This window comes from Morus notabilis, unplaced genomic scaffold (assembly GCF_000414095.1).
Source record: "Morus notabilis unplaced genomic scaffold, ASM41409v2 Scaffold710, whole genome shotgun sequence".
NCBI classification, from domain to species: Eukaryota; Viridiplantae; Streptophyta; class Magnoliopsida; order Rosales; family Moraceae; genus Morus; species Morus notabilis.
In genome coordinates this window covers 263,624-290,494 of record NW_010364141.1, presented here as the reverse complement: position 1 = coordinate 290,494, position 26,871 = coordinate 263,624, and the positions used below count along the sequence as shown (strand labels likewise).

Sequence of the window (26,871 nt, the reverse complement as noted above, 5' to 3'; positions counted from 1 at the left end):
AAGCTTTTTCCTATTCGTCGGAGGTTCGCCACATCGACACGCTCTTGACCAAGGAGAACCTTCGTACTGCTGGCCTAATTCTCGACCTTCCAAACCCTTCGGATCTCGACGTCGTTCGCTCATACTTCCATTTAAGCGACGAGGGTAATTACTTCTCTCGACGCCTTGTTGAATTAAGATTCGTGCTCTCCTAATGCTAACGGTACCATCTTTTTCTTGCTAGAGATGGCATCTTTGAGGATCCAGCTTCTTGGGGGCCAACGGCCGGCGCCGAGTGAACAGCCGCCGTCCGTCCCGCAGCCCCCGTCAGGCCAACAGCCTTCAGCGAAGGGGAAGGAGAAGACCGGCTCTTCCTGCCCTGCACCGAAGGGCAAAAAGAGCAAGCACAAGAGGAGGTGTACTGAGGAGTCGGCCCCTAGCCAGGCGTCGACTGATAAGACCTGGACACCGGTAGTGCCCATTCCTGATGTCCGCGCACCCCCGACACCAAAAGAACGCATACTGATGCCGGGGGGGAAGATTACGGACGCGAACTTCCAGGTTTCAGATATTTCTGATGCCGAGGTCGGGGCGATGCTAAAACTCCCCCCTCGCTTTTCCCTCGTCTTCCAGGCCTTATAGGAGTCGTTCCTTGAGCCCCATTGGGTCGCTGCATCCCAGTTTTCCATAGTCGACCGCCAATGCAAGCAGATCTCCTTCCAGATCCACGTAAGTTAAGTTTTTTTTTTCTTTTTTTTGGCTGTTCCTGATTTCTTACCATTTCCCAGAGCCTCGTCCTTTCCCTTCTTAACCTCCTTGACCTAATCAAGGTCGAGGAGCGTAAGGACGAGATGGACGATTTGGAGGCCAAGCTTCAGTCACTCGTCGATGAAGCCAAGAAGGACAGGGATGATGCCGTCGAGGAGAGAGATTTGGCGAAGGCCCAACTGATTAGCCTGGACAGTGAAGTAACCAAGTTGAAGGCTGAAGTCGCAAAGCTTACTCGACGGGCTGACTCGTCTGAAAAGAAATTGGCTGGGGCGATCGTGGATGTTGAGAATCGCTACTCCAAGAGGAAGGTCGACGGGAAGATGGAGGCCGAGACAGCCTTCGATGCCAGACGGGCGCAGATTATTGAGGAGTTCAAGGCTTCTCAAGAGCTCCTTGACATCCGCAATAATGATTTCCAGTCGGCGAGTCAGCAAATTGTTGATCTGATAAAAAATGAGCGTCCTGATTGGGACTTGGGCTTCCTCTACAACTCGCCTACTCCTGCTGGCGACGAGGAAGTGCCCCCTCCTGTTGGCGATGAAGAAAACGCTCCCTTCCTTGGTGGCGGCGAGGAGCCAGCGGCTGGTGGCGGCGAGGCTTAAGGAACTATCTTCTGTCACCCCATTTTTTTTTGTTATTGCTTTCAGATTTTTTTTCTGTTACTTTTTTTTTTATCTGTATTTATATATATATATATATATAAAGGCAATGGGTTTTGTTCATACCTTGATTCATAATTATTGATTTCCTTTCTCTTTCAAAAATTCCTTGGAATTTACTAAGTGTCGTCTTTCTCCTTGGAGGATTTGATGTCGAGCTTATCCCTTTGGGTTGTCGTCTTAGGAAATTCCTTAGAATTTCACTAAGTGTTATGCCTTTCCTCCTTGGAGGATTTGACGTCGAGCTTATCCCTTTGGGTCGTCGTCTTAGGAAATTCCTTAGAATTTCACTAAGTGTTATGTCTTTCCTCCTTGGAGGATTTGACGTCGAGCTTATCCCTTTGGGTCGTCGTCTTAGGAAATTCCTTAGAATTTCACTAAGTGTTATGTCTTTCCTCCTGGAGGATTTGACGTCGAGCTTATCCCTTCGGGTCATCGTCTTAGGAAATTCCTTAGAATTTCACTAAGTGTTATGTCTTTCCTTCTTGGAGGATTTGACGTCGAGCTTATCCCTTTGGGTCATCGTCTTAGGAAATTCCTTAGAATTTCACTAAGTGTTATGTCTTTCCTCCTTGGAGGATTTGACGTCGAGCTTATCCCTTTGGGTCGTCGTCTTAGGAAATTCCTTAGAATTTCACTAAGTGTTTCAAGCGCCTTCATTCCCCCCGCGTCTGTTAAATACACCCTTGGGTTTTTTTTAAGCAGACACGTTATTAAGGGGTCAATCTATCTCATGCTGAAAACCTATCAATTTACTATATTTGCAAAGAATGTGTAATAAAAAATGCATAACAACTTTATACATTATTGGTAGTACAACCTTAGTTGCTCAGCGTCCCATGGGTGTTGAACCTTTTTGCCGTTGAGGTTTTCTAATACGTAGGTGCCAGGTCGTAGCATTCTCCTTATGCGATATGGTCCTTCCCAAGTTGGGCCCAAGGGACCAGTATTCTTGGGTTTTGTGCTTTGTGTCACCCTTTTTAATACTAGGTCTCCCGGGATGAACCTCCTTTGCCGAACTTTCTTATTGTAGTATCGCGCTGTCCGTTGCTGATAAGCGGCGAGACGTAGTTGGGAGTCGAGTCGCTTTTCTTCCAATAAATCGAGTTCTCCGTTCATGCCCTCCGTGTTATCCTCGTCGTTGTGGACAACAGTTCTTAGGGTTGGCGTTTTGATTTCTATGGGAAGTACCGCCTCGACGCCATACACCATGGAGAAAGGTGTTTCTCCCGTCGTAGTTCGGCTTGTTGTTCTATATGCCCACAAAACTTTGGGAAGCTCCTCGGCCCATCTCCCTTTTAGGTCGTCGAGTTTCTTCTTTAGGGTATATTTGAGTATTTTATTGATGGCCTCGACTTGCCCATTTGATTGTGGATGGATTGGTGCCGAGAAGTCTTTTCGGATGCCCAAACCGTCGCAAAATCTGCGTGTCGCGGCGTTGTCAAACTGCTTCCCGTTGTCGGACACTATCGAGTGGGGGACCCCAAACCTGCACACGATGTGGTCCCACATGAATTTGGTGCAGGTTGCTTCCGTGGTAGTGGTTAGGGCCTTAGCCTCTGCCCACTTTGTGTAATAGTCTACCGCAACGATTGCGAATTTCAACCCCCCAGGTGCAGGATACAATGGCCCAATTAGGTCAATCCCCCATTTGGCGAAGGGCCATGGACTGAGAATGGAAGTTAGCTTTTCCGGGGGTGCTCTAGGAATTGTGGCATACCTTTGGCATTTATCGCATCGTCGGGCGTACTGAAAAGCATCCTTCTTGAGCGTGGGCCAGTAGTATCCTTGCCTCAAAACCTTTAGCGCTAAAGATTGTCCCCCGGTATGATTGCCACAGATCCCTTCATGTATTTCTTGGAGGACCTTCTGGGCTTCGGCATCATCTAGGCACCGTTGTAAAGGTGTTGAGTAGCCTCGTCGATAGAGTAGGCCATCGTATAATAAGTACCTGGCGGCTCTATACCTGATCCGTCGGGCCTCGTTTTTACTATTTGGCAACTGTGCGTCCATTAGGTACTGTATGAGTGGTGTCATCCAATTTTCTCCTTCTTGGACACTAAATGCCTCGGCGTGCTCCTCGATGGTCGGCCGTTCCAATTCTTCAATGGGGACGACGCCTAGTGTGTCGGCATCTTTTGACGAAGCCAGCTTTGCCAGTGCATCCGCGTTTGCATTTTCGGCTCGTGGGATCTGGAGTACCTCGTAGTTTTTGTATTTAACGAGCTCCTCTTTTACCTTTCTTAGATATGTCCCCATCTTTTCACTGTGCACTTGATATTCCTCCTTTATTTGCGTGACGACTAGCTGGGAGTCACTGTAGACGCTGATTCTCTCGACCTTTAAGTGGTTCACTAAACGTAGTCCGGCAATTAGGGCTTCATATTCCACCTCATTATTTGATGCTTTAAATTTGAACCATACCGCCGAGGTAATCTTGTGGCCTTCGGGGCTGATTAGTAAGACGTCGGCTCCTGATCCGTTTTCGCTCGACGCCCCATCCACGTAAAGTTTCCATCTTGCAACCTCGGTTTCTTCAGATGGGGTGTAGGTCGGCCTGTGAGAGAATTCAGCCAGAAAGTTGGCGAGCACTTGACCTTTAATAGCGGTTCTCGGCATGTATTTTATATCAAACTGGCTCAGTTCTACCGACCATTTGAGGAGCCGTCCGGACGTTTCCGGCTTTTGTAAGGCCTGTCTCAACGGGTGGTTTGTGAGAACTCGTATTGTGTGGGATTGGAAGTAGTGCCGAAGCTTTCTCGAAGCTATCATCAAGGTAAGGGCTAGACGTTCCATTTCGCTGTATCTCGACTCGGCGTCGAGGAGTCTTTTACTCACATAGTAGATCGGCAATTGTACCTTCCCTTCTTCCTTTATTAGTACGGAGCTCACGGCGTGTTGGGACACGGAGAGGTATAGGTTGAGCTCTTCGTCAGCGTTTGATTTTGACAAAATTAGAGGTTTGCCCAAATGCTCCTTCAGTTTTTGGAAGGCCTCCTCGCACTGTGGTGTCCATTCGAAGTGCTTGTTTCCTCTCAAAGCGTCGAAGAAGGGGACACACTTGTCAGTGGCTTTCGATATGAATCTATTTAGGGCGGCGACATAACCTGTCAATCTTTGCACCTCTTTTGGCCTTGTTGGTGACCGCATATCTTGTAGAGCTTCGATCTTCTCAGGGTTGGCCTCAATCCCGCGGTTACTGACCATAAACCCGAGAAACTTTCCCGACCCGACTCCGAAGGCGCATTTCTGGGGATTAAGTTTCATGCGGTATTTTCTCAATATGTTGAACATTTCTCCCAGATGATCGACGTGATGGCTGGCCCTGGCGCTTTTTATGAGCATGCCGTCGACGTAGACCTCCATCATTTTGCCGATTTGTTGAGTGAACATTTTATTTACTAGCCTTTGGTAAGTAGCCCTTGCATTCTTTAGGCCGAAAGGCATCACTTTGTAGCAGTAGAGACCCCTATCGGTTATGAAAGATGTGTGCTCTTCGTCGGCTGGATGCATGAGGATTTGATTGTATCCGGAGTAAGCGTCCATGAAGCTCAGCATTTCGTGCCCCGTCGTGGCGTCGACCATTTGATCTACTCGAGGGAGTGTGAAGCCGTCCTTTGGGCATGCTTTGTTGAGGTCGCTGAAGTCGACGCACGTTCTCCAGTTCCCGTTGGGTTTGATTACCAAGACAGGATTAGATACCCAACGTGGATAATGCGCCTCCCGGATAAATCCATTGTTGACTAACTTGTCGACCTCTTCCTTCAGCGCTTCGTACCTCTCAGGGTTCATTGGTCGCCGTTTTTGGCGTTTGGGAGGATACGTGGGGTCGACGTTTAGGGAATGACTCATTACTTTGGGGTCGATCCCCTCCATGTCAGAGTGGCTCCAGGCGAAGACATCTAGGTTCTGCCTGAGGAAATTTTCAATCCTGCTTTTGAGCGGTGGGGTCAAGTCCGAACCTATTTTTAGTATTTTGGTGGTTCCGCTTTCGTCAATCTGGATTTCTTCCAACTGTTAGACGGGCTGAGACCAAGTAACTTCCTCTTGAACCCGGGGGTCTATATCCTCAACGAGGCCTTGTTGAACCATCCTCATTTCCTGTCTTCCCGGCTGGTCATATCCGCGTAAGGCATCGGAGTATGCAATCCTAGCTTCGTACTGGTTGCTCTTAATTTCTCTTACGCCGTTTGGGGTGGGGAATTTGACCTTTTGGTGGTAGACGGAGGTTACTGCCTTTAATGCCTGGAAGGTTGGTCTCCCGATTACTGCGTTGTATTGGGAGCCTCCTTTGATGACCACAAAGTTGGCCATCGTTGTTGCCTGTCGGGGTTTTTCTCCGGCGGTTATAGGTAGTCGGATAGTACCTTGAGGAATGATGGAGTCTCCCGTGAACCCGTACAGTGGCCTGGTGGTTCTTTCTAACTGTCCCTCGTGGATCCCCATTTTCTCCAAGCAGTCAGAATACAAGAGGTCCACCGAACTTCCATTGTCCACCAAGATTCGACACACGGTGTGGTTTTCGATCACTGCTTCCACCACCAGTGCATCGTTGTGGGGGGAAATGGACTCCGCTGGCGTCATCCTCATTGAAGGCCACGTCAGTGTGGCTTTGCCTCGGGATTTTTACGGCGGAGACGTTCCAGAACCGTTCCTGGTATACCCCCTTGGCCTCGTGGGCGTAGTCCTTCTGCGACCTCCGCGTGTCTCCTCCTATGTAAGGACCGCCGAGGATCGTTCGTATGACGCCGACTGGTTCCCGATCTTCCGGGCGGTGGTTCTCCTCTCGGCGTCGACCGTCATTTTGCCCGCCATGGCCGTTGTTGCGAGGTCTTCGTTCAGCCCTGAATTCCTGCAGCCTTCCCTCGCGGATTATTCTTTTGATTTCATCTTTGAGGTCAGCACAATCATTCGTGTGGTGGCCGACCTCGCCATGGAACCTACAGAATTTCTTCTGGTTTCTTTGGTTAGGATCCGACTTCATTGGTCCAGGTCGGCGCAGCAAGTTTCCTCGGTCGATCTAGTTGAAGATCTCCTCGACGCCTACCGTCAGTTCATGGTAGGTGTCGTATTTCTGAAACAGCCGAGGCCTGCGAGTATCCTCCTGTCTTCGCTTCTTGGCCTCCGGCGCTCCTTGCATCGGGATCGGTTGTTTGTCTCCACTTTCTCCTCCTCGACGCTTCTTCCCGTCTTGCTTTGATAGCGCCGACCCCTGCTCGGCTCCTTTACCTTTATTGGACCTATGATCGGGGTCGTTGGCATCCGCTTCTTCAGCATTGATGTATCATTGCGCCCTTGTAAGGAACTCTTTGTAGCTGGAAGGGGGTTTTCAGTTTAGTTCCCTTTTGAAGGGAGTTATCTTCTTCATACTGGATAACGCTCCCATCAGGGCTTCTCTGTCCGTGATATCCATCGTACCGGCGACGGCCTCGCCGTATCTGGCGAGCCACTCCCTTAACGTCTCATTCAGTTTTTGATATATCGTCGTTAGGTTCTGCTTTGGGGGTATGTATTTTTTAACCCCGATGAACTGGAGGGAAAATGCTTCCTTTAGTTCATCCCAGCTGGAGATAGAGTTTGGCTTTAGCGTTCGGAACCATCTTCGGGCAGAGTCTGTCAGGTGGTTCCGAAAGGCTCGGCACATGATCTCCTCGGCGTATCCGTGCAAGAGCATGTGCCCTGTGTACATTTCCAAATGGTCGTCGGGATCTCCTCGTCCATCGTAAGGTGGAATCGACGGCGACCTGTATTTATCGGGGAGAGGGGGTGCCATTATCTCCGCGGTGAACAGATGGTCATGCGTACGACTGGGCGTAATGTCGACGTTTACCACCTCGGCCACCCGCCCGATGTTCTTTTTCAGCCCTGCGACGTCCCCGATCAGTCTTCTTTCCAGGTTGGCCATGCGTTCCATGAGGGTCCGTGCTTCTTCTGTTGATACAACTGAACCAGCAGCTCCCGGCGCTTCCGCCCTTTGAGCGATGGGCCCACCTCTGGCCTGACCGCCCGCCTGCATCAACCCTGAGTCTCCTGGCCGGTTTCCTCTGGGATTTTGGGGCAGTTCCTCGATGGCTCGGATCCCAGCAGCTCTCAAACGGCTGCCGGAGGAATGGGAGGGTCGAGGCCTAGGAGGGCCCTGATGGTCCTCGCTTTCCCCGGTCCCTTCTTGGATGTGCGAGCGGTTACCGTGATTTGGATTTTCCATCATGGCAGGTCCCTGTGGTCTTAGGGCATCCTCTAGTGGCGGCATGGAGTTCCTTCCGTCTAATCGTTCAACCACGGTTACTAGCCCACGTACCAACTCGGTCAAAGTGGCTATTTGGGCTTGCATCTGCATCGGATCCGGCCGTGGTGCGTTGGGAGGTGGGACTCCATTTCCGTCTGGGCGTAAATCTCCTTCCATCCCACTACTCTTTGGGTGGATGGATGTTTGTAACTATACTTTAGGGGGTCGAACGCTTCCGATCCCCAGCGGAGTCGCCAATTGCTGATGGTTGGATTTCGTCAACAATAAACCCGCCAGATTACCTTGGGGTTACCCTTTGGATTACCAGCTTGTGGGTTTAACGAAAGTGTGGATTCTGGTTTGATTTAAGTATTTTTGTGTTTGAATGAACTATATGTAAATGAATAAGGAGAATTTTATAGTGGTTCACTTTATAAAATTAGAGCTACATCCACTGTATATATTATATTTCTTTTGTAGAGATCACAGTTTACAATGAATACTATCTCTCTCTCGTTCTTTTTCCTTTGGAATTTTTCTGGACCCCTTCCCTATTGGGGTCCTTCTTCTTTTATACTCGGGCTTCCTTCGCTGGGTGGGTTTCCTTCGTAGGTAGGAACACTCAAGTGCTCTAGGTCCAGACATAGCCCACTAATTAGTACTGTTCACTCAACCAATTAGTCTTCTATTACGACTCTGTGACTCTCCGTAATGCTTTTCTGTCCCCTGGGGGGCGGTTTGTAAACTTGCAATTAATGCTGTCAGACTTCTCTTATCTTTGCATGTAACCTATCATGTCGAAAAGGGACGTTCCCCTCGTCGTCAGTGGTTGTTTAACCTTTCTCGCCCCTTCTAGTGATATATTCTGCTGTCGATGGATCTTGTCGTGTCGACCCAGGCGGAATCAACCGTCGACGCCTCATGGGGTCGTTGCCCTAATCATGGACTTCATCTTCGGGCTCTATAGCTGATCTTGAGGGAAACGAAGCGTCGAGGGTTGGGTGCTCGGCGGAAAGTAAGTATAGCCACGTGTCGTGGCGTCGTTGGTCCAGGTGTCCATCACATTTTCTCACACAACAGATACCATACTCCTATTTTCATATCAGTATATATAGAAATTTCCACAAAAATATTGATAAAAATGTCTGAAATTTTCATCCTTACCTCCACTAACCCCAACAAGCTGGGCAAAAAATTCACTGGGTTCAGATCCCGATTTCGCGAGCCACAAGAGATTGCAGACTCCGGCTCTGTAGAAGATCACAACACCGGTAACGACAAGCTTTGAATAGCTTAATTTGAAAATGTAATACGTACATAATTTTTTTGCCTAATACAATCGTCTGCTCTATTCGTAAAGATGGCAAACAACTTCGTCGTTTCTTTAATGTTTCTGCTGTTTTACTTGTTGTCATTTTTTATTTACACTGTCGCATTTTATTTCTTTTTAGATTTGTATAAAATAAATATTGAGTTTTTATCCGTTGTTTTTGTTCCAAATATTGCTTTCGTTCATTTTTCTCGTCGTTTTTTCCCCCAATTTTCTTGTCTGTAGTTAATGTTTCTGTCGTTTCTATATCTCTTCTTAAATAAAGGATTCTATTTATTGTTGCCTTTTGATTGTGTTGTCGACTTTTACCGGATGTCGTGTTAAGATTCATGTCGTTTCTCTGTTTTTCTTTTTTGTTGTTTTTCCCGTTGCTATAGTTTTAAGTTGAACGACATGATGGCTGCATAAAACAATAGTTGAAAAGTAAATGCTTCATATCGTTTACTCGAATAAACGACAGAGAATTTGAAAACCTAGCACGGCAACGGACCCCTACTAATCCCATGTAAGTATGTTCAATTTTTCAATTTGAGTTTTTAATTTTAATTTATTATAATAAAAAAATTTTATAAAAAATTACATTTAACCATTTACGTTACAGTAAAAAATTATTACAAAAAATCACATATAAATTTAAATTGAAAACTCGAATCAAAAGCTAATTTTTTATTTTTTGAGAATACATGTTGCTTTTTATTAGCAACAGGAAGAAAGCATGAATTTGCTAGTCATGATATTCCCGAACAAGTATCAAGCGTTAGCAAAATTCGGTTAATATTGTTATTATTTTGAGTCGGCCGTTTGATCAAGATTCATCAAAGTTTGTGATGAAATGTGGGCGTCGTTCGACCGAAACGGAAAGAAAAAAATCACGGTGAGAGTCGTACACACAAAAGACATCGTCGCCGGCAACAGCGGTAAAAACTCAGATTACCCATTTGCCCCTTCAACATTTATTAATTGCGTTTGCACACCAGAACTGTGGAATTGGAAATTTCCCGCTGTTAAGGAGTGAGCGAATGACACAGCACACAGCGAGCCTCAGAAGCCGCTGTGGCGTGTGTGTTTCTCTACATCTGAAAAACTCATTTTCGTCCTGTTTCTACTCTCTTCCAATACAATAAAACGTGGTCAAAAGGGCCTACACTACCAATTAAATGTCGGCGTCGCAGAGGATTATTCTTTGCCCTCTCTCTCTTCCTCTCCGTTTTCGGCGTTCTTCTCCATCGACGGCCTTCAAGCTCAGAAGCTTCCTCTTCCTTCGCTCTTCCCCTTCCTTCGTAACCCTAGTTCGCTCCCTTTCTTTCTCCTCCGCTATTTCGACTTCTCTTTCTCCTTCCGCCATGTCTTGCAATCAGGTACTCTCTCGTTTATTGTTTTGCCTTACTGGTGATTTTTTAGTTCATTCGTAGCCTGTTTTGCTGATCATTTTGATCGTTTTTTCCCTAGTTTATGATGAATTCCTGCAATATTGTGCTATTTTTTTTAAATTGACGAGCGATGATTCTTGTGCTGCGGTCAAAGATGATTCTTTGGTGCCAAAAATAGCTCTAGATGAGTTATGTTGTTGCTATTTGCAGTAGCTGCAAGTTGTGGTCTTGGGAAGACACCACTGATCATGTGAAACTGGTTCAATGGGAAGACACCACTGATGATGTGAAACTGGTTCAATACACTTTAAGAGTTCAACTTGATTCAAAATGTTAACTTATTAAGTCTTGAGTCTTTTTATGTATATAAACCACTTCACATTCTTATTTATTTTTTATGTGAGACAACACACATGTATTTTCTCAATAATTTCTCCTTCATGTGTGTTCACCGAGCTTCTCCTCGAATTAAGGTTTTAAGTCGCCGACACATCCAAACATCACACTCTAAACGGGAGCTAACTCAAACATGGGAAAGAGAGCCGAAATCATGTACTAAATGTTCCACCATCCGCGCACCTGCGAGAACACCAACTCTCCATACGAGACAACGTGGGAACTGCAACTTAGTGTGATTGCTTGACCCATATGAATCATCGGCTCTGATACCATTTGTTGGGGAGACACCACATGCGAAACTGGTCCAACACGTTTCAGGAGCCCAACTTGACCCAAAAGATTAACCTATTAGGTCTTGGATCTTTCTATGTATATAAACCACTTCACATTCTCATCTATTTTTCATGTGGGATAACACACACATGTATTTTCTCTACATTATCTTCAGTATTTAGTCTTGAACTTTAGGACTACGTTTATCTACTAAAAATATCTAACCCAGGTCACGTTTTTCTTTTTATCATTTTCATTTCTCATTAAATAGTTTATTGATTTTATTTTCAGTAGAGTTATGGTTGATGAGTGTATATTGAGTTTCAGCTTTCTTTCTCCTCACTCTCGAGTTCTCGTTCTCTCTAAAATCCTGTGTTTCTCTCTCTGGTTTTATTTTCTATATTTTGATTCTCTTCTTATATGTCTATTTTATCTCTTTTCTATTGGTCCTACATCAATATCAATGTTATAGCAAATAATTTTAGTATTTGTTTGCCCGCTAGAATTGCTTATGTAGTCTGTCATGTAAGGCTAATGTGGAATCCTGAATGGACGTATTGATGTTCCAACTGCTATTAATACATTGCAATGTTGGTAATCCTTACGACGTTAAGGGCCTTCCTTAGTAAATTACGGGTAGTAATTTTGAATAGCTTTCTTGATCTTATTTTCGTGGATTAATTTATGATTTCAATTTTTGCAAACTTTTCAGGGAAAGGGTGCTCGCAAGGAACAAAAATGGAAAGAAGAGCCAAAACCCAACAGGATATCTACTGATATGGAGGGTTCATCTGTTTCTGTCGTTGAAGATATCACTAAGAGACTTGATGGGTTGAGTTTCAGTGAAAAACACGGCCCGGCCAATGCGTCTGTTCAACCGATTCTGTTTGGTAGTGTTCAATTGCCAAATCAGGTCCCCATTCAAGGTCAAAATGCAATCTGGAAGCCCAATTCTTACGGGACAATGAGCGGAGCCACTGCGGTTCAAGTTGAAGAAACATCTGTTGATAAAAGTGCACATCTCAACCAGGGCACTGGAGTAGGACAAGCGTCAACATCTCAGAAGAGTCGTTTTGGTTTGAGCAAGCTATTCAAGGGTAATTTATTGGAAAGTTTTACCGTGGACAATTCTACGTTTGCACAAGCACAAATAAGAGCTACTTTCTATCCCAAATTTGAAAATGAGAAGTCAGATCAGGAGGTACATTGCAAACCAACTCTGCTTAGTTTGCAAGGCCTATTGTTTCAGATACTTGTCTGCTGACATGTTTAGTAGAAGGGAGGGGACTAATACTTAAACTGTCTTTTCCACATGTTCTGAGCACAATTATATTTTAGTGCTTATGCTAGTTGTTTTAAGTTGCTTTTTGATGTCGCCACAAAATAAAAACTATATACGTGACTTGTCTCTTTGATAGAATTATTTACTTTATTTTTGCTGTTCCCTCCTTTTGAGTAACAGGAACATCTACTCCAACTGGGACGTAGGTTGGTTGTTGATTTGATGATCTTCTTCTTTATGTCAGGTTCGGACAAGGATGATAGAGATGGTATCTAAAGGCTTAGCTACCTTGGAGGTAACTTTGTACACGACTTTTTAGCTCTAGTGAAAAAACTGATGATGTATTCTGGATTGGGATCCTTTTTATTATTATTATTATTATTATTATTATTATTTTTCTAAAGAGAAGTTTCCTGATTTAAGGATCTACCTTTGTGGCGTTAGTTTTGGTATGATTTAGTTATCTGATATGGTGATATGCCTTATTATTTAGTTGGAAGCATGTTTTTTCCTCTGTTTTTGTATATTCTGTTTTAATTTCTTGACTGATTGCTTTTACTCGGTGGATTTATTGGAAATAATGCAGGTTTCACTTAAACACTCTGGGTCTCTTTTTATGTATGCTGGTAATGAGGGTGGAGCATATGCGAAAAACAGCTTCGGGAATACGTATGCTTTTGACAGCAATCTTCTTATTTTGTCCCCAATTGTCCTTTATGTCAAACTTTAAATGAACTGCTTTCCATGTTTATTTTGTTAGAAACATATTTGCACTTCTACTTTTTGATAAGAGATGGAGCTTTTATTGAAAGAAGGGAGGTGCAGAAATGGAAGTTTTCTAAAGATATACCAGAAATTCTAAATTAAAAACTTGTTATAATTGAATTTTTTTGATAACTGAGCATGTTTTGGAATGATTTTGGCATTGAAATATTGAGATAGAGATTTTGTAGAGATGGCATGGTGATCAATACTTTTATAATTACGTTAAAAAATATATTTTTATAATTTACTTCATGTCTTTATTGGTTTGTCTAATATGTAGTTTGCTTGAAATCATTTTAACTCTTGCAGATATACTGCTGTGGGTGTATTTGTTCTTGGTCGGATATTTCGAGAGGCATGGGGAGCTGAAGCAGCTAAGAAGCAAGAAGAGTTTAATGAATTTCTTGAGGTAATCTTTGTAGGAAACTTGAACCTTTGAGAAGAACTGCATCACCTGCCGAGTAATTCCTGAACTAGGGTTCAGAATGTCACTTTTCTAGTTGAATAAAATCATAAACCTCTAGACAAGCTTACAATTGATGCACCATGTTTTCTGAGTTTGTAATTACCATGATCATAATTTAGTACTTTAATTTTCCTTTTTTATTTTTAATACGCTTGATGTTAATATTGGTTTTTCTTTCAGAGGAACCGTATATGCATATCAATGGAACTGGTTACTGCTGTTCTAGGAGATCATGGACAGCGCCCTCGAGAAGATTATGGTACTGTCCTTTTCTTTTTCCATAAACAAGAATTGTGGTCCTTAGCTGTTCTATATCTTGGTTGGTTCGATAAAGATGTTTTGTGAAAGTAATGCTATGAATTATTAGGTATAAAATTCAAGTGAAAGTAAACGCTATATTTGGAAGATAAGTATCTAATTGTGTGTGTGTGCAGTGTGTGTGCTCAGTATCATAACCGGTCAGCTTCCTTTGAAGCCACATAGCGTGTGCTCAATAAACGCTTTTTTATTATTATTATTATTATTTAACTTTAGTGCCATTTACCAAGTTTCCTTTGGATTTGGTTGAGTATAGATTATTTTGAATGCCCTTTAATCCCATCTTATGTAGCTTAAATAAAAATAGTGCATTAGGTTTAGCCTTCATCAAATTGTTACAATTTGGTGGTCACCTCATTTTTGTGTATTCATTTTTTGATGGAGAAGCATGTTGAACCTTATGGCTTAAGTTAATGCTTCTTTATTTTGTGGAAGTCTGCAACATTATTTATTAATTATTATGTTCGACAACGTTTGCATTGTTTTTGGGGGCAGTGGTAGTGACGGCTGTGACAGAATTGGGCAATGGGAAGCCGAAGTTTTACTCTACTCCTGATATAATTGCTTTTTGTAGAAAATGGCACCTGCCAACAAATCACATCTGGTTGTTCTCCACAAGGTGATTGATGAGATCTCCATCACCAACCAAAATTTTCTGAATTAACATAAAATAAAATAGGTCATTGCCTTCTGATTTTCTTTCTTTTTGTAACTAAAGGAAATCAGTCACGTCATTTTTTGCTGCCTTTGATGCCCTGTGTGAAGAAGGAACTGCAACACCTGTATGCAAGGCTCTTGATGAAGTTGCAGATATATCTGTGGCTGGTAAACTCACATGCGATTTGCTTTAATTTTAATGGTTGGTCCACTCCTGGACGCAGTTTACTTTTATACTACATAAATTTTGAAGTTTTTCCATGCGCTATTTTGCTGGCTTCTGCTATGCATTTATGTGATGCCTTTCTTTATTTCACGCTTAATTTCTGCATAATTAGCATCCAATTATGACGTGCTTCTTTTTCATAAGCTATTTCGGGGGTACACATCTCAAGTTTAAGTTAGTATGCAGGTTCAAAAGATCATATCAAGGTGCAGGGAGAAATATTAGAGGGTCTTGTGGCTCGTATTGTAAGTCATGAGAGCTCAAAACATATGGAGAAAGTTTTGGAGGATTTTCCTCCTCCGCCAGTTGAAGGAGGTATACTTGTTTATTCTTCAATGTTTTCACATTTTTTTATTGGTTGGGTCAATCTATAAATCTACAATTCTCTATGTGAATGTACTCACATTTCTTCTTTTGTAAATTTCTGAGCACCGAGTCTGTGGTTGGTTATTGTATGTTGTAAATTTCTGGCTATCTCGTTTGCAAATTTATATTCTGATCAAGTCCATAAGGACTTTTTAGCATCTGTTATGCAAACTTAGTTTGCTTGCACCTTCACTTGAAGACGTGAGATGAATTTTTCTCCCAATGCACGTTGTTTTTTCTTTCTTCAATAAATGATCTCTGCTTAGCTAATTGTACGTTTTAAATTTCTAGCACTCGTGAATAATTTCGTATTTTAACCAAGCCAATGAAGACACTTTAGCATACATTATATGAGTTTAGTTTGCTTCTTTGCACCTCCACTTGTGGACTTTAGGTGACTTTCCTCTCCATTGGATATGCTTGTAAAAAATCTTAATGTTTTAAGAATGTGAAGATATTCCTAATATTTGCTTTATTTTTAGCTAGCCTTGATTTGGGGCCAAGCCTAAGGGATATTTGTGCTGCAAATCGGTCTGATGAAAAGCAGGTATCGATCTGAATATTGCCATTAATATGTTAAGTGGAGTTTTCACATGGATTTTGTTAATTTATTGATCATAAGGAATGCATATACAATCATACCTCAGCAAATAAAGGCGCTGCTTCAGAGCACTGGGAACTCCTTTTGCCCTGACCATTCAGAATGGCTTGGAATTGAGGCTGGCGATGACCATTCTAGAAATGCTGACGGATCTGTTCTTTCAAAGTTCTTACAATGCCATCCTGCTGATTTCTCAACCACCAAATTGCAGGTTAGAATGTACTCCATTTTGAATGGTTTTAGAGAATGTTGAGATTGCAAAACTTTTAATGTTACGATTTGAGTACTTGGCCCTTGGATCTGTTTCATTTTGCATGTTGTGCCTTTGGTATATTAAATATTACATTTCTTAAGCTTAGGCTGGATTTCCTTTTTTTTTTCTGTCTTTCCTTTTTCCTCCTTGCTTTCAAATATTTGTCTAACTGAGTATCTTGCAAATCCCTGTGCAAATCGCTGTGCAAATCATCTATATTTCATTATTGCTTTCTTAGTCGCCAAGTTATGGGCTTCTTTGTTAAATTGTACTACTAGTTAAGTGCTCCTTCTCCTTTGATTTGTGCGTTTACTTTTATAATGGTGACTTAAGTTTGATTGAACTAGGAAATGATTCGCTTGATGAGGGAAAGACGTTTCCCTGCTGCCTTTAAATGTTACCATAACTTCCACAAATTCGATTCTGTATCAAGCGGCAACCTTTTCTATAAGATGGTCATTCATATCCACAGTGACTCTGTGTTTCGACGGTACCAGAAAGAGATGAGGTATTTGAGAATTAATGCTCTCCTCTTGACTTTTGAGTTCTCTTCCTTAATAAAAGGATCGGTTTAAGTTTTTCCTTCCTCTTATTCATTATGCACGCTTCAAATAGTCCCATCTAAATTTTTGGCACCTTTCAGGCACAAACCAGAACTATGGCCATTATATCGAGGTGAGGATTACTACTATGCACTTAACGATCTTAAGTACTCATGTAACTCATAGCCCAATGATTTTGAAAATTCTCCTGGAAGTGGAGAAACATGTTGCGAGATTGTTGACAAAGGATTGTTGTGATATATGCAGAATCAGGGACGAATATTACTCTGTGTGTGTGTGTGTGTGTGTGTGTGTGTGTGTATTGGAGACTCCAAACCAGTGTAAAGCATTTTCTATCATCTGAAAGAGTCTTAGTTATAACCGATGCATGCATATATATTCATTCTCTTTGATAGTCCCTAGTTGAAAGGATATAATTGGGCAGTAGTTTTTATGCAAGGCAGTTTTCCATTTAGCTCTGTGTTTCTGTTTTTTGGTGTTTTTGTTTTTATTTCTTCCCTGAGAATATCTCATCCTCAGGTTTCTCGTGTAGTGTTTGTTTTTATCCTTTTATTGATAAAAGGATCTTTTCTCAAAAAAAAAAAAAAGGCCTGATGCATGCATATATGCACGGATCATCTAAAAGTCCTTGCATCCGAAAACAACCTGCAACCTTACCTTACTCTAATGATCTGTCAATTACATTTTTGTTACAAGAACTTTTACTTTTTTTTTTTTTTTTTTTCAATAATACAAGTTTCTATTTATATGAAAAGGCTGTTCAATTGCATTACTAATGTCTTCCATATTTACCAGGTTTTTTCGTTGATATCAATTTGTTCAAGGTAAACAAGGAGAAGGCTGCTGAACTTGCAAAAAACATCCGCAGCAGTGTAGAAAATGGTAGCAGCGCTGCATCAGAAAAAGGTGAATTAGCTGATGAGGATGCAAACTTAATGATAAAATTGAAATTTCTTACATACAAGGTAAATTCCAATATGAGCATTCATGAAACAATGCAAAATTCTCTTTTCATTTGAACTGTAGTTTATATCTGTAATAACATGGGATATATTGCGCTCTTTTTAAGTGTTAGGAAGTTTTCTTTACATGCTTGTACTTGGCAGCATGATATATTCACTTGACGGAAATTCTTAGTTTATTTTTTCCTCTATACAGAACCATCGCTCTTTGTTACTTGCATTTCTATACTGTTTGTATTGTTCCCCAGTGTTAGATTCTTTACAGATACAAAGGGCGCGTTTAGAACTCGTTCCAAAATGATTTTGTTTTTTGTATGAAAATGAAAATGAAAACGTTTTCAATCTCAGACAGAAATCATTTTTGAAAAGACGTTTGGTAATTTTATCAAGAGATTGTTTTCAGTATAAAAAAACCCATTAATGTTTCTCTCCCTCTCTCTCTGCTCGAGAGAAGAGAAAACGAAAACAAAAAATAAAAAACGACTAAAATTCGTTTTTCATTTCTATCTCATTTTACACTAAACCAAAAAATCGTTTTCATTTCCATTTTTTGTCTTTATTGCGCTAAACGCCGTTTTGAAAACGTTTTCATTTTTTCTTTCTCGAAAAACATAAAAAAAAAAACGGGATTAATTCCAAACACGACCAAAGACTTCTAAACTGGTTGTGGTTACCTTTTCTTTGCAGTTGCGGACCTTTTTGATTCGCAATGGTTTGTCAATTCTTTTTAAAGAAGGTCCAGCTGCTTACAAGGCTTATTACTTAAGGTAAGCTCTTGTGCTTGTAAAGCTATATAATATATTTTTCAGGTTTTATTAGCATAAACTACAGGTAATATTATGATGCAAGTTATCCATATCAGCATGTTAAAAGTTAAAAGATTTGCTATCAAATTAGAGCCCTAAAACAGAGTGCCGATGTTTTGTCAACATAATCATCTTTAACCGCTGTTCTAGTTGTCCCATCCACTGGAACTAAAATCTTGATGTTGGTGTTTGAGAAATTGATTTACTTTAGTATTTTACTGCTCCCGGAATCCATCAAAAATGTAATCCTACTCCGCTTGACCTATTGAAGACTGCTTGATAAGCACTTTGATTTTTGATTTTTTTTTTATCTTTGTTTGTTTGTTTTACTTTATTTATTTCATTTTTGTTATGTATCATAGGCAAATGAAATCATGGGGCACATCTGCAGGAAAGCAGAGGGAACTCAGTAAGATGCTTGATGAATGGTAACGTGCGATTTAACTTGTATAGGTTTGTCATTCTTTTTTCTGCTTGGATTTTGTTTATCTTTTTATTCAGAGATTAAACTATTCTCTTAACTTTCAGGGCTGTTTATATACGAAGGAAGTATGGAAATAAACAGCTGTCATCATCAACATACCTTAGTGAGGCTGAGCCTTTCCTTGAACAATATGCAAAGCGAAGTCCCCAGAACCAGGTTCTGATAGGATCTGCTGGTAGCTTTGTAAGAGCTGAAGATTTCTTGGCCATTATTGAGGGTGGTAGGGATGAAGAGGGTGATCTTGCAACAGAGCGGGAGGTAACTCCACCGAGCCCTGGTCCCTCTGTCAAGGACTCTGTTCCAAGAGATGAGGGTTTGATTGTATTCTTTCCAGGTATCGTATGGTATGCTAATTACAAATAGCAGAGGAATTTCATGGCAGAGCTCTATTGTTCCAGTTCTACAGAAATTAGGGAGCTTATCCGCACCATAACCAAAATCCACTTATATGCATCTAGCAATGCAAACATTTTTTCCCATAATTGTTTGCATTTCTGTTTTTCAATTTTCCCCTTCTTTTTTTATTTTTTATTTTTTTATACTTACTGAGAATATTTAGTGAGACCTCTCGTTTTTTAACTTTACAATGAATGAAAAATGAATTTATTTTGCTTTTGCCAATATTATTCTTCTCTATTCTTTAGAAGATATATGTATCTACCATTTGACAGAATTCAGAGCGACATTTCCGCACTTATATGTTATGTTGGAAGTTTATTCTTCTTTTTATTTTTTTTTATTTTTTGGGTCAGAATTCTACTTGCTAGCTGTTGACATGATCTAAGTTTTAACAATTCTTTGAGAAGCCCATTTTTTCGTGATCCAAGTTTTGCTTCATTTTTAAGGACTCAACATAGCTTTCGCTTCCTTAGCTTGAAACTTGCCTTTGATTTTCTGTTTTAAGGTATACCTGGGTGTGCTAAGTCTGCACTTTGCAAGGAACTACTAAATGCCCCAGGAGGACTTGGTGATGATCGGCCAGTTCAAAGTCTGATGGGTGACCTTATCAAAGGTATAATTTTTTTTTTAATGTTGTAAACTGAATTTACAGATGTATAAAGATGTATGTTAACACTCGAGTTATCTGTTAGTTAGCAAGGTTAGTTGATGATCGGCCAGGTTAACACTGGACTTGGTGCTGATTGGCCAGAAATGTATAAACATATTTTTGACTGTGTAATCACTTCTTGAAGTGTCATAAATCATGGGATGTAGTGAAAATAATATTGGAAGCTGTTCAGAATGAATAATCCAAACATTAATAATAGTACAGTTGGTTACCTTCCACATTGCCTTAAATTGGTCTCCTAATATTATGATGCTTAATTAGTTGGTAATTTTTAGTTTGTTTATCTGTTAGTTAACGCGAACAACTTCTACATTGTGTATCTCTAGGAAGATATTGGCAAAAGGTTGCTGATGAGCGCAGGAGAAAGCCATACTCAATAATGCTTGCGGACAAGAATGCACCAAATGAAGAAGTGTGGAGACAGGTGAATTCTCTGTCTAGCATACATAAGGGCAGTTCTACACGATGCGCAGACTCATAGATACTTATATGCTAATATATGAACAAGAACAAGTATGGGCCCCCAAAACCTAGTCTTAGAAACTTTTGCTTGGGCCGAGAGAAAAACTAAGAATTCTATGATTTTTTGCATCCGACCGTTAATATCTTAAGGTATTCACCAGCAAGAATCAATTGGTTGATACCTTATGCTGGTGACACTGACGGTGGAATCAAAAGAAAGATATTGACTGAAATAAAACCTAAAAGTGGCAACCTGTCAATGAAAAAAGTAGTGGATGTAATTTTGTCGTAAATGCTGTGCAACAAAGCAAAAGCTTCAAATTAAATATGAAACTTTTTTTTTAGTTTGTGTTCTCTGGACCAAATTTTTTAGAATTATAGTAATCAGAATTGCTTCATCATGACCTTTCACTGCTTGCCCAATTTTTCAGATTGAACACATGTGTCACAGCACCAGGGCATCTGCAGTTCCAGTTGTACCTGATTCTGAAGGTTCTTTGTTACTTTTTAAACTTTTATTTTGTTATGTCTGCTATTAGTAGCTTGCCTACACTCGTTGTTTAAGAAGTGTTTCTGAGGCACATCTTAAGCCTCAAGGCTGCTTTTCAATTACTATCCTTTCTATTTATACTATCTAGATTCTAGACATAATGCGACAGAGTGTAATATCCATCTCATGTCAGATCGACTACATTATATCCTATTGCCCCTTGTCTTGCAAAATGTGAGGTTTAATATGTCATTTTCTTTTTGTTTAAAGGTTTTACATTTTGTTCTTAAATGGGCAGGAACTGATTCAAATCCGTTCTCTCTAGACGCATTAGCTGTTTTTATGTATCGAGTGCTGCAACGTGTAAATCATCCGGTATGTAGTTGTCGTTCCTTGAGTTATTTATATAGTTGCACTTTTTTTTTCCTTTTCTATTCATTATTCTGAATCTCTTATATGTTTTAATTCGTCAGGGAAGTCTTGACAAGGCATCTCCAAATGCTGGTTATGTGCTGCTTATGTTTTATCACCTTTATGAGGGCAAGGCATGTTTCTTCTTGTTCTTCTTTTGTTTGTTCCTTTATTTTTTTTTCTCCTCATCTGTCAACTATGTGGTGGAACATGTACCCATGGTTAATATATGTTCTAACCTATTATTTTGACCTTTTCCAGAGCCGAAAAGAGTTTGATAGTGAATTAGTTGAGAGATTTGGCTCACTCATCAAGATGCCGCTGCTGAAATCTGATAGGTATCTTTTAGTTTCTGATAAAAGGGGTCCATGTTTTCTGTTTCGAAGGATGTGTTCTTTTGCCAGATTTTTGTTTACTGAATTTTGATCGAAAAGAAATTGCTCTATTAGTATGTAGCATATGCTATAGCTTTGGGCTCTCTTATACAACTGGAAGGAACAGTGAGTTTAGAGAGAAAAAGGCGAGGGTTCTCAATACAGGAAAGAAGCACCAAAATTGCTATTCTCAGTCCACGAGTTGCAGAGCACCTTATTTTATCATTTGTTGGAATCTTCTAGAGATTCTGTGTTACACAACTACAGCAGTATTTTTAATGTGTAATTCTGTATGCAGGAGTCCTCTACCTGATCCTGTTAAGTCTGTCCTAGAGGAAGGGATAAATCTATACAATCTTCACAGAGATAGACATGGGAGGTACTATTATGGAATTGTCAATGCATTTGATACTCTTATTACTTATTGGTGTTTGCTTTACATGGGTTCTACGTCTAAAAATACTAAATGTTATTCGTTGATAGAAGTAGAAATATGAAGTACCAGTATATGCTTTGACTTCCACATTGTTTAACATGTGTGCAACCGTTTAGAAGAATAATGCTTGTAACATTTTGCAGTTGTGCTAGCCATGAAACCGTTTCTAAGATGTGTTTTAGAGCCAAAAATTGGTCTAAAACTTTTCTTTCACTGGGTTTCCAGGATCTTTCATTCCTCCTTTTTTTTCTTTCATTCCTTTGGCATACTAATATTATTTGTTTAAGGGGGGGGGGAAACAATTTTGTTTGCATCTTTTCCAAACATTCTGTGTATAGTGTGATGAAACACTGTAGCCTATCTTTTCCAAACATTCTGTGTATAGTGTGATGAAACGCTGTAGCCTGAGTCTTAGAGTAAGTAATTCTTTCAGTACTTCTCTTCAGCCAAGGGGTGGATTAAAGGACATAGAAGAAAACAGTTCATTGGTGGGAGTCGCTTTGTGTATTTTTTTTCTTTCTTTCTTGATTCGCTCTGACCTTTCATGTTTTTGGATTTGATGAAAAATTATAGTATGCCATTCGAATTGTCTGGTGAAACATGTGTATTTCAAATTCAGTATTATGAAGGTTGTTTTCTTCCCCCTTCTTTCCACTGTTAACAAAATGAACCCACCAACTGCATTTTTAAATATTCACTTTTCATATTTGCAGAATAGTTATGTCTGTCCACTACTGCTAGCTGTTACTGCTTTTTTTTCATTGCCTTCACCTTATTAGGTGGGAAGTACTTATTTCTTTTGTTCATTTTTTGATAACCCATTCAGATTGGAGTCCACAAAGGGTACTTACGCAAAAGAATGGGCTAAATGGGAAAAACAATTGCGGGAGGTTCTATTGGCAAATGCTGAATACCTTAATTCTGTTCAGGTCACTATTAATTTTCTTTCATAATTGTCGTTTTCTAATTCTTCGTCTGGCCTTATATTGGATGTTAAAAACAATATATGGATAGAATTGGTAATCGAGCATTGACTTGAGAATAGGGGTGAGAGCATTGACTTGAGAATAGGGGTGACCATCTCTGAAAGATCTCTTGATGGAGATCTTATTTTTAATGTAACGTCCCAGGTTCCGTTTGAGTTTGCTGTTAAGGAAGTGTTGGAACAACTGAGAAAGATAGCAAAAGGTGAATACAAAACACCAGTTTCTGGTAAAAGGGCGTTTGGAACCATTGCTTATGCGGCTGTCAGTCTGCCTGCTACGGAAATCAAAAGTCGTTTTGATGAGGTAAGTGAAAACCCACTCTCTTACAAGTGGTACTCTGTTTTCATAAATCTAATGTCTGACAAACTATGTATATTTTTCTTTCTTTTTATAAAATCTGAAATAGAAGTTTCGACGTCTTTGGATGTCTGACTGAATTATTGTCTTGGATAAGTTTTGGTCAAATTTTCTAATTTTCCTGTGCTTTTGATGTAACCTTCTGCCTCAAATTATTTTTATTTATATATACACACACACGGTGTTACTCTAATATCGTTGTTTTAGCCGTAAGATACTGATCCTATAGTTGTAATAATTTGGGTAATTGACCAAAAAAATTTATTGCAATTAATGAAATTGAATTATTACCACACCACGCCAGCAAATTGCTATATTTAATGGATGGCCATTGATGGAGATGTATCCATTGAAAACTCATCCATACACACACATATTTTACTATTTTTTTTGACGTCTTGAATTTGAAATTAGAATTATTATGAATCAAAATGAAGATCTGCTTCTGTTTCACTGTGTTGTTTGATTCTGTTTATTTGTTTATTCTTTCCAAGCAGTTGGTGAGGAAGAATCCAGGGGCAGAAGTAGTTCTTGGAGACAGGCATTTAAAGAACCTCACAAAGGCTCATGTTACTCTTGCACACAAGAGAAGTCATGGAGTAACTGCCGTTGCCAACTATGGCGTCTTCCTTCATAAGGAAGTCCCGGTGGAATTAACTGCATTGCTTTACACGGACAAAATGGCTGCATTTGAAGCTGAACTTGGGTCTGTTGACGGCGAACTGGTAGTCTCAAAAAACGAGTGGCCTCATGTTACCATATGGACTGCAGAGGGTGTTGCAGCCAAGGAGGCCAACAGGTTACCAGAATTGCTCGCCGAAGAGAAAGCTTCCTGTATCCATATCAACCCACCTATCGCCATCTCAGGCACACTGGAATTTTTTTGAGACTTGATTCCGTCTTCTCTCTTAGAGTTTACTATGCATTTGAAGTTCGAATATGATGTATATCTGGATTAGAGAAGTTCTCCCCTGATGAGTTTTTCTGTCGGTATGTTGCAAGACGAAAGCTAACACGAGGGAAATATTTTGTTTTACAAGGGGGAAGAATTTTGATACGAGTGAACTTTTTTGTATGGATAAATTTTTGTATATGTCTATAGGCAATTAAATGAACATCTTTCTATTGACGAAGTCATCGATAAGTTTTTTTTTTTTTTGGTTTCTTCTTTTAATATCCATTCCATTTTCACAAAGGTATTATCCAAGTTAACAGTAGAGAAATTCTCCGAGAATTTTAATTGTTCTTCTTCCTTTCTTTTTTCACAAGACTATATTCCAAGTTGATTACAAGAATCAGGAGAAAACGAACACAACTTGGGCGACGGGAAGGATATGAACCTGTTTAAGTTGAAACAAAACTCTAATACCTCATCTCAATGTTACTGTATATAAGCGTCTTTAGCGTTGCCCTACTCATTTGCTTCAGTACTCTCGCAAAACTAGAGTATCAACTAAGATGATGTTTGGTACCTAGATTCGTTCTCTAATTCGAATTATGGTTCGTGGTTCGCTGCAGTATTTTCTCTCACAAAAAATACACGTAAATAAAAAATAATTCTAATCCATGAACTAGACGTCTCAAATTCCCAAAAAAAAAAAGAAAAGAAAAGAATCAAGAGTATCAACTGATGATGCTCGCGAGCTGAAATGCTCGGTAGTGAATTGCAGTTACCCTTGAACCGTCTTATTCATCGTCCCTAACGATGCACTTGTTCCACAACCAGTGAAGGTAAGATAGCCATAGCCTCACCATCAAGGACAAGAAGCTCACCATTCTTGAAGCACCTGATCTTGAGTTTTGCTCTGCTCCACATAAACAAGCACCCAGACTAGTCAAGACACAATGGTTCATTTCATTTAACACAATGAAGGAAATGTCTTTGCAGCTGATAATGCAAACTTACATGTATCTCTTCTTGTTTGCTCTTATATTAATAGCTTCCATCTCAGCAGCAATCTCTTCTCCAATATAAACCGGTAACTTGAAATGCACGCTCTGAGAAAGATATACAGCTCCCGGCTACGAAAAACCCGCAGAATTTTAGAAATTAGAAAATCTATCAAACAGTTCTAAAGAATAAGGTCCATGGACCCATCCATCTACGTCTAGAAAAAGACAAAGCGTGCGTATGGTTCTCAGTTATCAGGTTTACGTCTCATGAATCTTATTTGACTTCTCATGTTGCATTCCTTTTTATCAGTTGCATAAAATAAAACAAACCAAAGAAAGTTTGGGACAAAAAATCCAACAGAAACATAAAGACTTACAAAATGAGAAGATATAATATGAGGAATCATGGAAGCAACGAGCGTTCCATGAACCAGTCTGTCTTCAAATCCAGCATTTCGAGCGGCCTCAGAATCGAAATGTATAGGGTTAGAGTCATAAGTAACCTTAGCATATTCCATCAAATCTTCGTCTGCAAACGTTCTCGTTTGCTTCAGTGTGTCGCCAACTTTAAGCAAACAAGGCGCCGATGACGAAAAGCATCTCAAAGAGGGAATGTGACTTGAGGAGAGTAAATTCCTGATGAGCATAGTTGCAAAGACTTCGACAACAATCTTAAATCCTTGACTTCTTCAATGTGAGCTTCAAACCCGTGACACTATATATGCATATACAACTATAATGCATCAATAGCAGGGCATGAATACATCAAATATTTTACTACCAGTCTAACCACCTTGTGAATTCTAAGAATTAAATTGAAGCAGAAAGATACTGCTAGAGTTTCTTGAGGACAATATATGAGAGAAGAAAGTTGAAAACAAATATGTAAAGACTATTCTGCCCTCAAAAAGTAAAGAAAAATAACTAAAAAAAATAAATAATAGTTAAACCCATCAATTTAACCAAGATTGCATTTACCTTTATCATTCTATTCTAAAAGTGGGCACTAGAATACCAGATTATTGATTCAATTATTATCTCAACATCGCAGTAGAAAGCCTTTTAGTGCCCATTTTACGTTCTCATAGACATTTCGCCAAACACTTTGAAGTAGGAAAAGTGAGAAAGGAGGTTCGATAATTATTGTCCGAGCAGTAAAGAACCGAATAAAAAAGACATTATAGGAAAGAAGGGTCTTTAAGCTCGAGAATTATGTGTTAATTACCTTTACAGCCCTCGCTTTTCTTCTTAATTGCCTGCAGCTTCAAATGAAATGATTGTCGCCCTCGTTTTTTCTTTTTCTTTTTTTTTTTTTTTGATAATTTCGTTTTTTCTTTTTGTTATATAGTCGTTAGCTACAGTTCTCCAATTCCTGGCTTCTAGAGGCACTTGAAAAGGCCATGTGTCTGGTGGGGCCCAAATCTCTTGTCCCTTAAATGTTGTCTCTATTGCTCTCCCCTCAACAGAAATTTGCAATGTCAATTGTCAAAAAATAAAAAATAAGGAAAGAAATACTCATAAGATTGGAAGCTTATTAACAGACGGTTTCCTTCCTTCCTTGTTCCTTCAATATTAACTAAAAAAACGTTTTTTTTAGCCAAAAAAAAAAACTAAAAGGAGGTTCTTTTTTCTGAATT

The 26,871-nt window shown here is 40.2% G+C and overlaps 2 protein-coding genes across 4 annotated transcripts; one reads left to right on the top strand and one right to left on the bottom strand.

Annotated features, from left to right (window-relative positions):
• Positions 1-10,020: 10,020 nt before the first annotated feature.
• LOC21397557 (tRNA ligase 1) lies at positions 10,021-24,468 on the top strand. 2 transcript variants are annotated; one of them, XM_024170588.1, is made up of 27 exons: positions 10,021-10,323; positions 11,720-12,208; positions 12,534-12,584; positions 12,876-12,958; positions 13,364-13,463; positions 13,701-13,779; positions 14,334-14,457; positions 14,557-14,663; positions 14,908-15,036; positions 15,570-15,634; positions 15,735-15,899; positions 16,289-16,449; positions 16,585-16,616; positions 17,300-17,469; positions 18,154-18,233; positions 18,635-18,700; positions 18,801-19,090; positions 19,661-19,768; positions 20,152-20,249; positions 20,719-20,779; positions 21,076-21,152; positions 21,251-21,322; positions 21,450-21,526; positions 21,861-21,941; positions 22,825-22,927; positions 23,129-23,287; positions 23,839-24,468. In XM_024170588.1, exons 1-27 carry the CDS (start codon positions 10,123-10,125, stop codon positions 24,226-24,228), a joined length of 3,618 nt encoding a protein of 1,205 aa, XP_024026356.1. In that variant the 5' UTR covers positions 10,021-10,122; the 3' UTR covers positions 24,229-24,468. The 2 variants fall into 2 exon arrangements, with proteins under 2 accessions (XP_024026356.1, XP_024026357.1); XM_024170589.1 differs by lacking the exon at positions 10,021-10,323 and having other exon boundaries at positions 12,060-12,104.
• Positions 24,469-24,912: 444 nt separating this feature from the next.
• Positions 24,913-26,568, bottom strand: LOC21397556 ((R)-specific enoyl-CoA hydratase). Of its 2 annotated transcripts, none has more exons than XM_010105828.2 (4): positions 26,460-26,568; positions 25,612-25,949; positions 25,248-25,363; positions 24,913-25,146 (listed from the first exon to the last, which is right to left on the bottom strand). In XM_010105828.2, exons 2-4 carry the CDS (start codon positions 25,879-25,881, stop codon positions 25,041-25,043), a joined length of 492 nt encoding a protein of 163 aa, XP_010104130.1. In that variant the 5' UTR covers positions 25,882-25,949; positions 26,460-26,568; the 3' UTR covers positions 24,913-25,040. The 2 variants fall into 2 exon arrangements, with proteins under 2 accessions (XP_010104130.1, XP_024026380.1); XM_024170612.1 differs by having other exon boundaries at positions 25,612-25,967; positions 26,460-26,492.
• Between the last annotated feature and the right edge of the window lie 303 nt (positions 26,569-26,871).

Coding starts and splice junctions, on each gene's coding strand:
- LOC21397557 (XM_024170588.1), top strand. CDS start 10,123: ATGTCGGCGTCGCAGAGGATTATTCTTTGCCCTCTCTCTCTTCCTCTC. Junction 21,942..22,824: donor CACAGAGATAGACATGGGAG/GTACTATTATGG, acceptor TAACCCATTCAG/ATTGGAGTCCACAAAGGGTA. Junction 23,288..23,838: donor TCAAAAGTCGTTTTGATGAG/GTAAGTGAAAAC, acceptor CTTTCCAAGCAG/TTGGTGAGGAAGAATCCAGG.
- LOC21397556 (XM_010105828.2), bottom strand. CDS start 25,881: ATGCTCATCAGGAATTTACTCTCCTCAAGTCACATTCCCTCTTTGAGA. Junction 25,364..25,611: donor ATATTATATCTTCTCATTTT/GTAAGTCTTTAT, acceptor GGTTTTTCGTAG/CCGGGAGCTGTATATCTTTC. Junction 25,147..25,247: donor GCAAACAAGAAGAGATACAT/GTAAGTTTGCAT, acceptor TATGTGGAGCAG/AGCAAAACTCAAGATCAGGT.